At 53.5% G+C, this 14,285-nt stretch overlaps 1 protein-coding gene across 1 annotated transcript; it reads left to right on the forward strand.

The window, feature by feature from the left end:
• The first annotated feature begins 5,743 nt into the window (after positions 1–5,743).
• Positions 5,744–9,809, forward strand: LOC116958733 (uncharacterized). Its single transcript, XM_076062835.1, has 7 exons — positions 5,744–5,755; positions 6,103–6,297; positions 7,026–7,220; positions 7,955–8,167; positions 8,298–8,525; positions 8,690–8,811; positions 9,314–9,809. Exons 1-7 carry the CDS (start codon positions 5,744–5,746, stop codon positions 9,489–9,491), a joined length of 1,143 nt encoding a protein of 380 aa, XP_075918950.1. The 3' UTR covers positions 9,492–9,809.
• Positions 9,810–14,285: the final 4,476 nt, after the last annotated feature.

Genomic DNA, 14,285 nt, shown 5'->3' on the forward strand with positions numbered 1-14,285 from the left:
GTGTGTACAGCGTGTGTCTCTCTGTGTCCTGTGTGTGTACAGCGTGTGTCTCTCTGTGTCTGTGTCCTGTGTGTGTACAGCGTGTCTCTTTGTGTCTGTGTCCTGTGTGTGTACAGCACGTGTCTCTCTGTGTCTGTGTCCTGTGCGTGTACAGCGTGTGTGTCTCTGTGTCTGTCCTGTGCGTGTACAGCGTGTGTCTCTCTGTGTCTGTGTCCTGTGCATGTACTGCGTGTCTCTCTGTGTCTGTGTCCTGTGTGTGTACAGCGTGTGTCTCTCTGTGTCTGTGTGTGTACAGCGTGTGTCTCTCTGTGTCTGTGTCCTGTGTGTGTACAGCGTGTGTCTGTCTGTGTCCTGTGTGTGTACAGCGTGTATCTCTCTGTGTCCTGTGTGTGTACAGCGTGTGTCTCTCTGTCTGTGTCCTGTGCGTGTACAGCGTGTGTCTCTCTGTCTGTGTCCTGTGTGTGTACAGCGTGTGTCTCTCTGTGTCCTGTGTGTGTACAGCGTGCATCTCTCTGTGTCCTGTGTGTGTACAGCGTGTGTCTCTCTGTCTGTGTCCTGTGCGTGTACAGCGTGTGTCTCTCTGTCTGTGTCCTGTGTGTGTACAGCGTGTGTCTCTCTGTCTGTGCCCTGTGCGTGTACAGCGTGTCTCTCTGTGTCTGTGTCCTGTGCGTGTACAGCGTGTGTCTCTCTGTGTCTGTGTCCTGTGTGTGTACAGCGTGTGTCTCTCTGTCTGTGTCCTGTGCGTGTACAGCGTGTGTCTCTCTGTGTCTGTGTCCTGTGCGTGTACAGCGTGTGTCTCTCTGTGTCTGTGTCCTGTGTGTGTACAGCGTGTGTCTCTCTGTGTCTGTGTCCTGTGTGTGTACAGCGTGTGTCTCTCAGTCTGTGTCCTGTGTGTGTACAGCGTGTGTCTCTCTGTGTCTGTGTCCTGTGTGTGTACAGCGTGTGTCTCTCTGTGTCTGTGTCCTGTGTGTGTACAGCGTGTGTCTCTCTGTGTCTGTGTCTTGTGTGTGTACAGCGTGTGTCTCTCTGTGTCTGTGTGTGTACAGCGTGTGTCTCTCTGTGTCTATGTCCTGTGTGTGTACAGCGTGTGTCTCTCTGTGTCTGTCCTGTGCGTGTACAGCGTGTGTCTCTCTGTGTCTGTGTCCTGTGCGTGTACAGCGTGTGTCTCTCTGTGTCTGTGTCCTGTGTGTGTACAGCGTGTGTCTCTCTGTGTCTGTGTCCTGTGTGTGTACAGCGTGTGTCTCTCAGTCTGTGTCCTGTGTGTGTACAGCGTGTGTCTCTCTGTGTCTGTGTCCTGTGTGTGTACAGCGTGTGTCTCTCTGTGTCTGTGTCCTGTGTGTGTACAGCGTGTGTCTCTCTGTGTCTGTGTCTTGTGTGTGTACAGCGTGTGTCTCTCTGTGTCTGTGTGTGTACAGCGTGTGTCTCTCTGTGTCTGTGTCCTGTGTGTGTACAGCGTGTGTCTCTCTGTGTCTGTCCTGTGCGTGTACAGCGTGTGTCTCTCTGTGTTTGTGTCCTGTGTGTGTACAGCGTGTGTCTCTCTGTGTCTGTGTCCTGTGTGTGTACAGCGTGTGTCTCTCTGTGTCCTGTGTGTGTACAGCGTGTGTCTCTCTGTGTCCTGTGTGTGTACAGCGTGTGTCTCTCTGTGTCTGTGTCCTGCGTGTACAGCGTGTGTCTCTCTGTGTCCTGTGCGTGTACGGCGTGTGTCTCTCTGTGTCCTGTGTGTGTACAGCGTGTGTCTCTCTGTGTCCTGTGTGTGTACAGCGTGTGTCTCTCTGTGTCTGGGTCCTGTGTGTGTACAGCGTGTGTCTCTCTGTGTCCTGTGTGTGTACAGCGTGTGTCTCTCTGTGTCTTGTTTGTGTACAGCGTGTGTCTCTCTGTGTCTGTCCTGTGTGTGTACAGCGTGTGTCTCTCTGTGTCCTGTGCGTGTACAGCGTGTGTCTCTCTGTGTCTGTGTCCTGTGTGTGTACAGCATGTCTCTCTCTGTGTCTGTGTCCTGTGTGTGTACAGCGTGTGTCTCTCTGTGTCTGTGTCCTGTGCGTGTACAGCGTGTGTCTCTCTGTGTCTGTGTCCTGTGCGTGTACAGCGTGTGTCTCTCTGTGTCTGTGTCCTGGGCGTGTACAGCGTGTGTCTCTCTGTCTGTGTCCTGTGCGTGTACAGCGTGTGTCTCTCTGTGTCTGTGTCCTGTGTGTGTACAGCGTGTGTCTCTCTGTGTCCTGTGTGTGTACAGCGTGTGTCTCTCTGTGTCTGTGTCCTGTGTGTGTACAGCGTGTCTCTTTGTGTCTGTGTCCTGTGTGTGTACAGCACGTGTCTCTCTGTGTCTGTGTCCTGTGCGTGTACAGCGTGTGTGTCTCTGTGTCTGTCCTGTGCGTGTACAGCGTGTGTCTCTCTGTGTCTGTGTCCTGTGCATGTACTGCGTGTCTCTCTGTGTCTGTGTCCTGTGTGTGTACAGCGTGTGTCTCTCTGTGTCTGTGTGTGTACAGCGTGTGTCTCTCTGTGTCTGTGTCCTGTGTGTGTACAGCGTGTGTCTCTCTGTGTCCGAGTGTGTACAGCGTGTGTCTCCCTGTGTCTGTGTCCTGTGTGTGTACAGCGTGTCTGTGTCCTGTGTGTGTACAGCGTGTGTCTCTCTGTGTCTGTGTCCTGTGTGTGTACAGCGTGTGTCTCTCTGTGTCTGTGTCCTGTGTGTGTACAGCGTGTGTCTCTCTGTGTCTGTGTCCTGTGTGTGTACAGCGTGTATCTCTCTGTGTCCTGTGTGTGTACAGCGTGTGTCTCTCTGTCTGTGTCCTGTGCGTGTACAGCGTGTGTCTCTCTGTCTGTGTCCTGTGTGTGTACAGCGTGTGTCTCTCTGTCTGTGTCCTGTGTGTGTACAGCGTGTGTCTGTCTGTGTCCTGTGTGTGTACAGCGTGTATCTCTCTGTGTCCTGTGTGTGTACAGCGTGTGTCTCTCTGTCTGTGTCCTGTGTGTGTACAGCGTGTGTCTCTCTGTCTGTGTCCTGTGTGTGTACAGCGTGCATCTCTCTGTGTCCTGTGTGTGTACAGCGTGTGTCTCTCTGTCTGTGTCCTGTGCGTGTACAGCGTGTGTCTCTCTGTCTGTGTCCTGTGTGTGTACAGCGTGTGTCTCTCTGTCTGTGTCCTGTGCGTGTACAGCGTGTCTCTCTGTGTCTGTGTCCTGTGCGTGTACAGCGTGTGTCTCTCTGTGTCTGTGTCCTGTGTGTGTACAGCGTGTGTCTCTCTGTCTCTGTCCTGTGCGTGTACAGCGTGTGTCTCTCTGTGTCTGTGTCCTGTGCGTGTACAGCGTGTGTCTCTCTGTGTCTGTGTCCTGTGTGTGTACAGCGTGTGTCTCTCTGTGTCTGTGTCCTGTGTGTGTACAGCGTGTGTCTCTCAGTCTGTGTCCTGTGTGTGTACAGCGTGTGTCTCTCTGTGTCTGTGTCCTGTGTGTGTACAGCGTGTGTCTCTCTGTGTCTGTGTCCTGTGTGTGTACAGCGTGTGTCTCTCTGTGTCTGTCCTGTGCGTGTACAGCGTGTGTCTCTCTGTGTCTGTGTCCTGTGCGTGTACAGCGTGTGTCTCTCTGTGTCTGTGTCCTGTGTGTGTACAGCGTGTGTCTCTCTGTGTCTGTGTCCTGTGTGTGTACAGCTTGTGTCTCTCAGTCTGTGTCCTGTGTGTGTACAGCGTGTGTCTCTCTGTGTCTGTGTCCTGTGTGTGTACAGCGTGTGTCTCTCTGTGTCTGTGTCCTGTGTGTGTACAGCGTGTGTCTCTCTGTGTCTGTGTCTTGTGTGTGTACAGCGTGTGTCTCTCTGTGTCTGTGTGTGTACAGCGTGTGTCTCTCTGTGTCTGTGTCCTGTGTGTGTACAGCGTGTGTCTCTCTGTGTCTGTCCTGTGCGTGTACAGCGTGTGTCTCTCTGTGTTTGTGTCCTGTGTGTGTACAGCGTGTGTCTCTCTGTGTCTGTGTCCTGTGTGTGTACAGCGTGTGTCTCTCAGTCTGTGTCCTGTGTGTGTACAGCGTGTGTCTCTCTGTGTCTGTGTCCTGTGTGTGTACAGCGTGTGTCTCTCTGTGTCTGTGTCCTGTGTGTGTACAGCGTGTGTCTCTCTGTGTCTGTGTCCTGTGTGTGTACAGTGTGTGTCTCTCTGTGTCTGTGTCCTGTGTGTGTACAGCGTGTGTCTCTCTGTGTCCTGTGTGTGTACAGCGTGTGTCTCTCTGTGTCTGTGTCCTGTGTGTACAGCGTGTGTCTCTCTGTGTCTGTGTCCTGTGTGTGTACAGCGTGTGTCTCTCTGTGTCCTGTGCGTGTACAGCGTGTGTCTCTCTGTGTCCTGTGCGTGTACAGCGTGTGTCTCTCTGTGTCCTGTGTGTGTACAGCGTGTGTCTCTCTGTGTCTGTGTCTTGTGTGTGTACAGCGTGTGTCTCTCTGTGTCTGTGTCCTCTGTGTGTACAGCGTGTGTCTCTCTGTGTCTGTGTCCTGTGTGTGTACAGCACGTGTCTCTCTGTGTCTGTGTCCTGTGTGTGTACAGTACGTGTCTCTCTGTGTCTGTGTCCTGTGTGTGTACAGCGTGTGTCTCTCTGTGTCTGTCCTGTGCGTGTTCAGCGTGTGTCTCTCTGTGTCTGTGTCCTGTGTGTGTACAGCGTGTGTCTCTCTGTGTCTGTGTGTGTACAGCGTCTGTCTCTCTGTGTCTGTGTCCTGTGTGTGTACAGCGTGTGTCTCTCTGTGTCTGTGTCCTGTGTGTGTACAGCGTGTGTCTCTCTGTGTCTCTGTCCTGTGTGTGTACAGCACGTGTCTCTCTGTGTCTGTGTCCTGTGTGTGTACAGCGTGTGTCTCTCTGTGTCTGTGTCCTGTGTGTGTACAGCGTGTGTCTCTCTGTGTCTATCCTGTGTGTGTGCAGCGTGTCTCTCTGTTTCCTGTGTGTGTACAGCGTGTGTCTCTCTGTGTCTGTGTCCTGTGCGTGTACAGCGTGTGTCTCTGTGTCTGTGTCCTGTGTGTGTACAGCGTGTGTCTCTCTGTGTCTGTGTCCTGTGTGTGTACAGCGTGTGTCTCTCTGTGTCTGTTTCCTGTGTGTGTACAGCGTGTGTTTTTTCTGTGTCTGTGTCCTGTGTGTGTACAGCGTGTGTCTGTCTGTGTCCTGTGTGTGTACAGCGTGTGTCTCTCTGTCTGTGTCCTGTGCGTGTACAGCGTGTGTCTGTGTCTCTCTCTCTCATCATCACGGTGGCTATGAGATGTTAACTACCTCGCCTGGTATACAGGAGGTCGTGAGTCCCTGACGCCTGCTGCTGCTACTGTATATTTGGAGGCTGTGTGTCTCTCTCCCTGTGCTTGCGTGGATTTTTCTCCGGGTTTTCCGGTTTTCCCCTCCCACATTTGGGAACAAAGCGTTTAGCGGAGTGGTTCTTTAACCTGGGGGGGTGTGCGAGATGCCCCCCTTCTGAGGTTACGAACCACCGGTTTGGAGCAGGGCTTAACGATTAATCGATTTCAAATCGATTAATCGCAATGTGAAACAATGCGATTAGCAAATCGCAAAGGCTGCGCTTTTTTGCGATTTGAAAAGTCCTGTTAGTTATTGGAATTGTTTTATTTGTTAGTATTATAACTTTATTCATTTCACTTAACAATTGTTCTATGTTTGATTTGTTCTATTTCAATTAAAACATTTTAATAAATACACGTCGGAAGTGATTGATACCTTTTTTAAGTTATCATCATTGTATTAGAATTTATGTAGAGAGCAGTTCATATTGTTGATGGTATCACGTGGTAATGCTCCATCACGTGTTTTACACACCTATCACAATGTGAATGTTGAACTGAGGTTTCACTTAACAAAAACAATGTTTTTTTATCACAAATCATATCACAACATCTGTCAGAAAAATCGCAATTTTAGATATTTCCCCCAAATCGTTGAGCCCTAGTTTAGAGTAAAAGCCTCTTCTTGTTATTATTGTGGGTGCCCTCCCCCCCCCCCCTCTTGACCCTTGCCAACTGCTGTCGGCTTCAGGGTACCAAAGCTCCACAACTCGACCACCGCGGTGCCACGCGGTGGTCGAGTTGTGGGCGCCCGCAACCCGGCACCCCATTTAAATAATCACCACCTCGGGGTTGTGACCCGTCGTCAGCAGCGCATTCGTCGCCGGTGCCTGGTGCTCGAGCCCCGCACGGCGGCGTCGCAACCGCGCCTCCGACGCATCAAGGAGGAGCGTCGGCGCACCCTCGAAGCCCGGCTCCAGGACAACAGGGAGCGGCTCCGGGCGCACGCGGCGGCGGCCGCGGCCGTGCAACCCTCGGAAGGCCCAGACGGGGCCCTCGCGCAGGTGGGAGAGACGCACTGCGGGGGGGGCGGGGGCGGGGGTGGGGGTGGGGGCCTTGTCTTTGGACCGGCACTGCGCTAAGAACCCGGCAATCCAACTTCGATTCCCGGCTTGACGTCGGTGGCGGGTGATGTCTGAATCTTGGTCCTGGGCTGCCGCCCTTCACCAACCCGCAACTGACTGGCGTGGTGAAGTATGGTCAAACGTATATCCCCCGTTTACACCATCGGAACCTCCTTTGCCAGTAGCAAAATATGATAATTGTTTTTTTTACCCTTTTATCTGGCAATAAAACTGACAGCAGGTATTGCGGGCAATGCACAAAAATGATACCTTGTAAAAAAGGTGTCAGTTTTGTCAGCAGATAAAAGGGTAAAAAAACAATTATCATATCCCCCGTTATCGACACGGCATGGGGAAGTTTGATGGCGGGCAATTGGTTTAAAGTTTTTTTTACGTAAACGGGTTCATGTGACCCCGGCAACCACTGCAGGCACTGCTTATTTGTTGAATTGCTGTCATGGTAGTACATGAATCTTGACTTGAAGCTCTCGGGACTGCAGGAATTTATATTCTTGGGTCTTTCGGTAAAGTCACGCGGATTGGTTAAAATAAAATAATAACAAAAAACCGCGACGTTTCGATCGCAACGCAAGCGGTCTCAACCCGACCACCGCGCGGCGCTCCATTTAAATGGCCACCCCCTCGCTGCCGTGACCCGTCGTCGTCAGCGCCGTCTTCGTCGCCGGTGCCTTGTGCTCGAGCCCCGCACGGCGGCGTCGCAACCGCGCCTCCGACGCATCAAGGAGGAGCGTCGGCGCACCCTCGAAGCCCGGCTCCAGGACAACAGGGAGCGGCTCCGGGCGCACGCGGCGGCGGCCGCGGCCGTGCAACCCTCGGAAGGCCCAGACGGGGCCCTCGCGCAGGTGGGAGAGACGCACTGCGGGGGGGGCGGGGGCGGGGGTGGGGGTGGGGGGGGGGGCCTTGTCTTTGGACCGGCACTGCGCTAAGAACCCGGCAATCCAACTTCGATTCCCGGCTTGACGTCGGTGGCGGGTGATGTCTGAATCTTGGTCCTGGGCTGCCGCCCTTCACCAACCCGCAACTGACTGGCGTGGTGAAGTATGGTCAAACGTATATCCCCCGTTTACACCATCGGAACCTCCTTTGCCAGTAGCAAAATATGATAATTGTTTTTTTTACCCTTTTATCTGGCAATAAAACTGACAGCAGGTATTGCGGGCAATGCACAAAAATGATACCTTGTAAAAAAGGTGTCAGTTTTGTCGGCAGATAAAAGGGTAAAAAAACAATTATCATATCCCCCGTTATCGACACGGCATGGGGAAGTTTGATGGCGGGCAATTGGTTTAAAGTTTTTTTTACGTAAACGGGTTCATGTGACCCCGGCAACCACTGCAGGCACTGCTTATTTGTTGAATTGCTGTCATGGTAGTACATGAATCTTTACTTGAAGCTCTCGGGACTGCAGGAATTTATATTCTTGGGTCTTTCGGTAAAGTCACGCGGATTGGTTAAAATAAAATAATAACAAAAAACCGCGACGTTTCGATCGCAACGCAAGCGGTCTCAACCCGACCACCGCGCGGCGCTCCATTTAAATGGCCACCCCCTCGCTGCCGTGACCCGTCGTCGTCAGCGCCGTCTTCGTCGCCGGTGCCTTGTGCTCGAGCCCTGCACGGCGGCGTCGCGACCGCGCCTCCGACGCATCAAGGAGGAGCGTCGGCGCACCCTCGAAGCCCAGCTCCAGGACAACAGGGAGCAGCTCCGGGCGCACGCAGCGGCGGCGGCGGCGGCGGCGGCGGTCGCGGCCGTGCAGCCCTCGGAAGGCCCAGACGGCGCCCTCGCGCAGGTGGGAGAGACGCACCGCGGGGGGGGGGGGGGGGGGGGGGGGGCGGGGGTCTCGTCTTTGGAGCGGCGTCGCGGTCGGCGGCACCGCTAACAACCCGGCAACGTAACTTCGATTCCCGGCTTGACGTCAGGGGGTCGCGACCCGTCAGCGTCGTCTTCGTCGCCGGTGCCTGAGCATGGACCGGCTGGAGAGGTGTTTGTTGGCGGCGCGGTTACTGCGCTGCCACAAGGAGGAGCGGCGGCGCGCTCTGGAAGCCTGGCGCGAAGGCAACGCCGACAGGCTCCGGGGCCAGGCGGCGGCTGCGGCCGCGGCCGTGGTCGCGCAGCCCTCGGAAGTACCGGACGGCGCCCTCGCGCAGGTGGGAGAGACGCACCGCGGGGGGGGGGGGGGGGGGTCTTTGTGGCGGCGTCGCACAAACCCGGCGGCGGCACGAGTTTCGGTTCGCGCTCGACGGCCGGCGGCGGCGGCGGAGGCGAATGATGACGACGATAATTATTGACCCGGTCCTGTGCGGCGTTGCAGTCGCTGGCGCCGGGCGTGAGCGGCGTGCGGCACGAGCGGGAGACGGGGGGCCTGCACGAGTGTCTGCGGTACGCCGGGCGGCTCGCCCGCCTGCACGACGAGGACCGCTGGCACACGGAGCGGTGAGCCGCGTGCGTGCGCCCGGCGTGGCACTGCGTAGTAAACGTCGCCAGCACTGGGGAGTCAAAAGGCTGTGCATCCTGTATCGGATATTCCTGCCGCTGTGGATTTGTATAGAATATTCCTGCTGCTGCTGCCGTCGCGTGAGAATGAACGTCTGTTGGTTTACTGCGGGGTGCGTGGGGAGTGGTGGCACCGCGGTCTGAGTGAGCGACGTTAAAACCACGCCGTTGGGTAGCGGCCTTCCCGCGGGGGGGCCTCGCCGTCGGGCTCCGCCGCTCGGTGACGGCGCCGACGCTCGCGGTCGTGACGGCGCCACCGACAACCGCGGTTTGCTTCGACGGCGATGCGATCGACCGAGCTGCATTGACGTCGACGGTTATCGACGACGTCCACGGCGGCGGCGGCGCCGAACTTTTATTTTCGAAGCGCCGCGATTGTGACGACGACGATACGGCCACCCCCACCCCCCCCCCCCCCCTCCCGTGAATCCCGCGCCGGCAGGCTGGTGACGGAGCTCCTGCGACTGACGAAGAAGCAGCACGAATCGTTGGCCTCGGCCGGCCTGGCGGGCCCGCAGGAGCACGCGGACCTGGAGGGGGCGATGCGCCTGGCACGGCGCCGGCGCCCCGTCGCGTGGGCCGACGCGGTCGCCGCCGACGCCGGCGACGCGAGCCGCTAGGGTGGCGACGCGGAGGGCCCCGCCGCCCGCCGTGGACTTTCCCCGTATTGCTCGCGCCGTGAGAGTAATTTATAATGTTGAAGTGGTTTTAATTTTTACGCACGTGTTATTTTTTAAGCACATGTTATTTTTTACGCACGTGTTATTTTTTTAAGCACGTGTTATTTTTTACGCACGTGTTATTTGCACATGTTTTAGTGTAAGGGCACTGTCAAATTTCGATTTGTATTTTTGGAGTTTTTTATTTTCTGTTTTATAATGCACTTTATTGTATTGAGCACGCATTATCACGATTAAAGTTATTGGTTCAAACTCTAAGCATATTATTCACGTCTTGTGAGACGCACACTTCATCTTGTGATGTGCTCTGCCTTCTGTCCGTAATGAATAATTTACATTAATGGCTGCCACAAAGTCCCGTAGTGGGAAAAAGTGACATCGGTGGTGCTGAGAATCTGGTTTTAACTTTGTACGCTGTCGAGGGGGTTGAGTTACTTTGCTTGAATGTGTAGGGGTGCTATGGGGAATAAACACATGGCACGGGAAGGTGTGGTTCACCCACACCTTGGTGGCTACAACAATGTCCGCTAAGGCTCCAGTGGGTATAAAGTGCGGGGAGCCAGGGAGCTCGGGGCAGAGTGTGGGGCCCGAGGCTGAAGCAACCAGTGAAAAAAGAAGGCCAGCTAGGTGAGACCCTGGAACTCCTGTGACCGCTGCCCTTTTCAGGGCCGGCACAGCAAGCCAGTGGTGCGGCCCCAGAGCCCCAGAGTCAGAGTCCTTCTAAGGGCCGGTCTGGTCGGCGGGGTGCCGAGATCTGTGCCTAACCAGGTCCGGATCTGATAGCCTCCCTTAGAGCCCTACCAGGAGGAACTGGGAGCCTAGAGCTTAGGCTAGAGAGCCTGGGGTGTGTTCCTGAGTTATACGGGTGGAGGGGCCGCTACCCCTTCTAGTGTAACCCTTGTTAAGGTTTAAATAAATAGTGCTGCTTCTATTCTGCCGTCTCCGTGTCCTGGAACCCACTACAACTGGTGTCAGAAGTGGTCTTAAAATGGACACAAGGAGTACAAACCGATCACAGGAACCCCAGGAGGAGGACGGCTCGCCTGGGATTGCGCCAGAGGCCGCGGCCGACGATCCTGGGATGCCCCAGACGCCCCAACAGCAGCCGCCGCTGGAGGAGTGGCCACCGATGGAGGACGGGTTGCAGGCGGCTCACTCTCGACTGGCTGAGCTGCTGTACGCCGCGGCTTCCACGCTGGAGGAAATCAACCGCGCGGGGCTGCGGGCGCAAAGGCGGCAGAGAGACGAACGCCGTTCAACGGCCATTCCCGCCGAAACACAGCCACCAGATTTAGGATTTGCCGCCATGACACTGTCCGCCACGGCGATTGGACGGTCGCAGCTCCACGTGGACGCTGTGGGCCAATCAGCGGTGATGACGTCATCACCAACGGACGCCTGCTGTCAGGACCAATCGGCGGGCGCATCGTCATCACCAACGGACGCCCGCTGTCAGGACCAATCGGCGGGCGCATCGTCATCACCTGCGCGACCGCTGATGGGTGTCCCCAGCCCCTCCAACACCGGCGGAGATGCCGGAGATGGCGCGCGGCACCTCTCAGAGACGAAGCCATCGTTTCAACAACGCCGGTGTTGAAGGAGTTCGTTTCACCAGGGGTCGGGAACCTTTTTGACTAAGAGAGCCATGAAAGCAAAAAATTTGGAAATTTATTTCAGTGAGAGCCATATAATATATTTTTAAAGTGAATTCAACTAAATGTCAGTATAATAAGCCTCTGAATTTATTCTTTTAAATAATGTTGTTATAACACTCACCATTAATGCGACTTCTGGTGCTGCATGGATTTGCTGATGTCTTTGTAGTCGGGTTGGTACTTTGTAGTCGGGTTGGTACTTGGTGAGGTTAAGCTTCATGCAAGCGTTGAGGCTTTCATCCGTTAAACGTGATCGTAGGTTGGACTTGATGTTTTTAAGATGTGAGAATGACTGCTCACATGCATACGTAGATCCAAACATGGTCAATACAGCAATACTCACACGCTGCAGTGTGTGGCATGTGACAGGAAGCGCGTTCCAAGTTTTGAGAATCAGCTGGTCTTCGGGTTGGAGTTTTTTCATTTCTGTCCACATGTGCTTGCTCGCCAACTCCGCTTTCTGTCGTGTGATTCTTTCCAAATCTTCATTCAGTGACTTGAACTTATTCACCCACATGTCTGAGGCCTTCAGGTCAGCCACTTCTGCTTCAAAATCTCTGACGGAGACACCAGGGATGTAATTCAGGTCGGCTGTGTTCAGTGAACACTCGTTTGGATGGGTGATGAACTTAAAAAGACGAGTGTGCTCACGAAATTCTCCAAAGCGTGCTTTGAAGGACTGTAGGAGACTGGATGTGCAGCCAGCTAGCTGGTGGAGATCAAGGTTTTGAATGGGCTCACTTGCTGTGCATGCATCTTTAAATTGGCTCAGTTTTTCAAAATGTAGTAAACGACCTGTTTCAAGATCCGTGATGAAAAGCTTCAGCTTGTTTTCAAAAGCAAATACAGCTTGTTGAAGGGATAACACTGTATTTCCAATGCCTTGCATTTTCACGTTGAGCTGGTTCAGATGTTCAGTCAGATCTACGAGATAGTAAAACTTGAGGAGCCACTCGGTGTCGGCTAGCTCAGGATGCCCGACGCCTTTCATTTCAAGGAAAGTCCGGATTTCGTTCAGGCAAGCCGCAAAACGGCTAAGCACCTTCCCTCTTGACAACCAACGCACATTGCTGTGCAAAAGCAGACCAGGATAGTTATTTACAACTTCATCCAGCAGTGTTTTAAACTGGCGATCATTTAAGGCTCGGGCAACAATAAAGTTGATCACACGAATGACCAGCGACATCACTTCGCCAAACTGCCTGTCACACATCTGAGCACAAAGTGCCTCCTGGTGTATAATGCAATGGAAACTTAGGATGGGTCTATTTTCATGTTCACGGAGAAGCGCCACAAATCCTTTGTTTTTCCCCACCATACACGGAGCACCATCAGTACACACTGAGAGAAGTTTATCCATAGGTAGACTTTTTTCTTGAGCAAACTCCATGAAAGACTTGAATAAATCCTCACCTCTTGTGGACCCTTTTAATGGCAGAACAGCAAGACTTTCTTCGCGCAGTGTGTCACCAACAGCATATCTTGCAATCACGCTGAACTGCGACAAATGGCTCACGTCTGTTGACTCATCCAAAGCCAGAGAAAAGAACGGCGCTGCATTTATGTCCTTCACTTGCGTTTCCTCCACTTTGTTTGCCATCACGATGGTACGATCATGAACAGTTCTTGCCGACAGAGGCATGTCTTGTATCCGTTTGATTATCTTGTCTTTGTTCGGAAGATCATCAAAAAGTTCATTGGCTACATCCAGCATGAACGTTTTAGCATACTCGCCATCTGTGAATGGTTTTCCGTTCCTCACTATTGCTAAAGAACCAGCAAAGCTAGCCGAATTATAGTCACCTTGCCGGGTCCATACGCGGAGTTGCTGCTGGCTAGCTTGCACCCTGCTCAGAAGCTCTTGGCACGCTTTCTTTCTGCTGTCTCCCGCAGGGTATTTTGATGCAAAGGTAGCGTGGCGCGTGTCGAAGTGCCGCTTTACATTCGACCGTTTCAACGATGTAATTTTGTCATTGCAAATTAGACACACCGCAGAACCCGCTCTCTCCACAAAGGCGAATTCTTCGGTCCATTCGTCCTGGAATGTACGATACTCGTCGTCTTTTTTTCTTTTCGCCATCTTCTTCGTCGAAGGGTTAGCTTTGAGCTAATGACCGAGCAGACGCAGTCTCAGACTGATTCAAAAGGGGGCGTTTACCTGTTTTACCCAGCAACGGCAAACGTAGGCCAGTATCATCCAATTAAAATAATGGACAATTGCTCCTGCAGCCCTGAACAGGACATGCGCAGTGAAAAATCGATGGATGGATTAAAACAAGTGAGAATATTTTGTTTTATCTGCGAGCCATATGCAATCATCAAAAGAGCCACATCTGGCTCGCGAGCCATAGGTTCCCGACCCCTGCTGTACACACACACATACACAGAGACACACACAGACACAAACAGGCAGATTAACACACTCACTGATGCTGCTGGTATAGCTGGGTCTGCTGTGACTCTGTACACACACACACATACACAGAGACACACACAGACACAAACAGGCAGATTAACACACTCACTGATGCTGCTGGTATAGCTGGGTCTGCTGTGACTCTGTACACACACATACACAGAGACACACACAGACACAAACAGACAGATTAACACACTCACTGATGCTGCTGGTATAGCTGGGTCTGCTGTGACTCTGTACACACACACATACACAGAGACACACACAAACACAAACAGACAGATTAACACACTCACTGATGCTGCTGGTATAGCTGGGTCTGCTGTGACTCTGTACACACACACATACACAGAGACACACACAGACACAAAGAGACAGATTAACACACTCACTGATGCTGCTGGTATAGCTGGGTCTGCTGTGACTCTGTACACACACACACAGAGACACACACAGACACAAACAGACAGATTAACACACTCACTGATGCTGCTGGGTCTGCTGTGACTCTGAAACTCGCTGAGCTGACGCTTGCCGTCGCAAGCCAATCGCCGCATCGATTCCTCGACATCTAAAGTCGGCGCGATTTCACTTCCCGTCGAATCCTGCCTGCTTGATGAGAAATCGACCAATCGCCGAAGAGATTCTACGGCCAGCAAC

Source organism: Petromyzon marinus, unplaced genomic scaffold (assembly GCF_048934315.1).
Source record: "Petromyzon marinus isolate PM22_M1 ecotype Great Lakes invasive population unplaced genomic scaffold, UKy_Petmar_22M1.pri1.0 PM_G_Scaffold_75, whole genome shotgun sequence".
Taxonomy (NCBI): domain Eukaryota; kingdom Metazoa; phylum Chordata; class Hyperoartia; order Petromyzontiformes; family Petromyzontidae; genus Petromyzon; species Petromyzon marinus.

What these genes read in the sequence shown, in the direction of transcription:
- LOC116958733 (XM_076062835.1), top strand. An exon ending in CAGACGGCGCCCTCGCGCAG is followed by an intron (nt 8,168 to 8,297) that starts GTGGGAGAGACG and finishes GCTTGACGTCAG; the next exon opens with GGGGTCGCGACCCGTCAGCG. An exon ending in CGGACGGCGCCCTCGCGCAG is followed by an intron (nt 8,526 to 8,689) that starts GTGGGAGAGACG and finishes GCGGCGTTGCAG; the next exon opens with TCGCTGGCGCCGGGCGTGAG.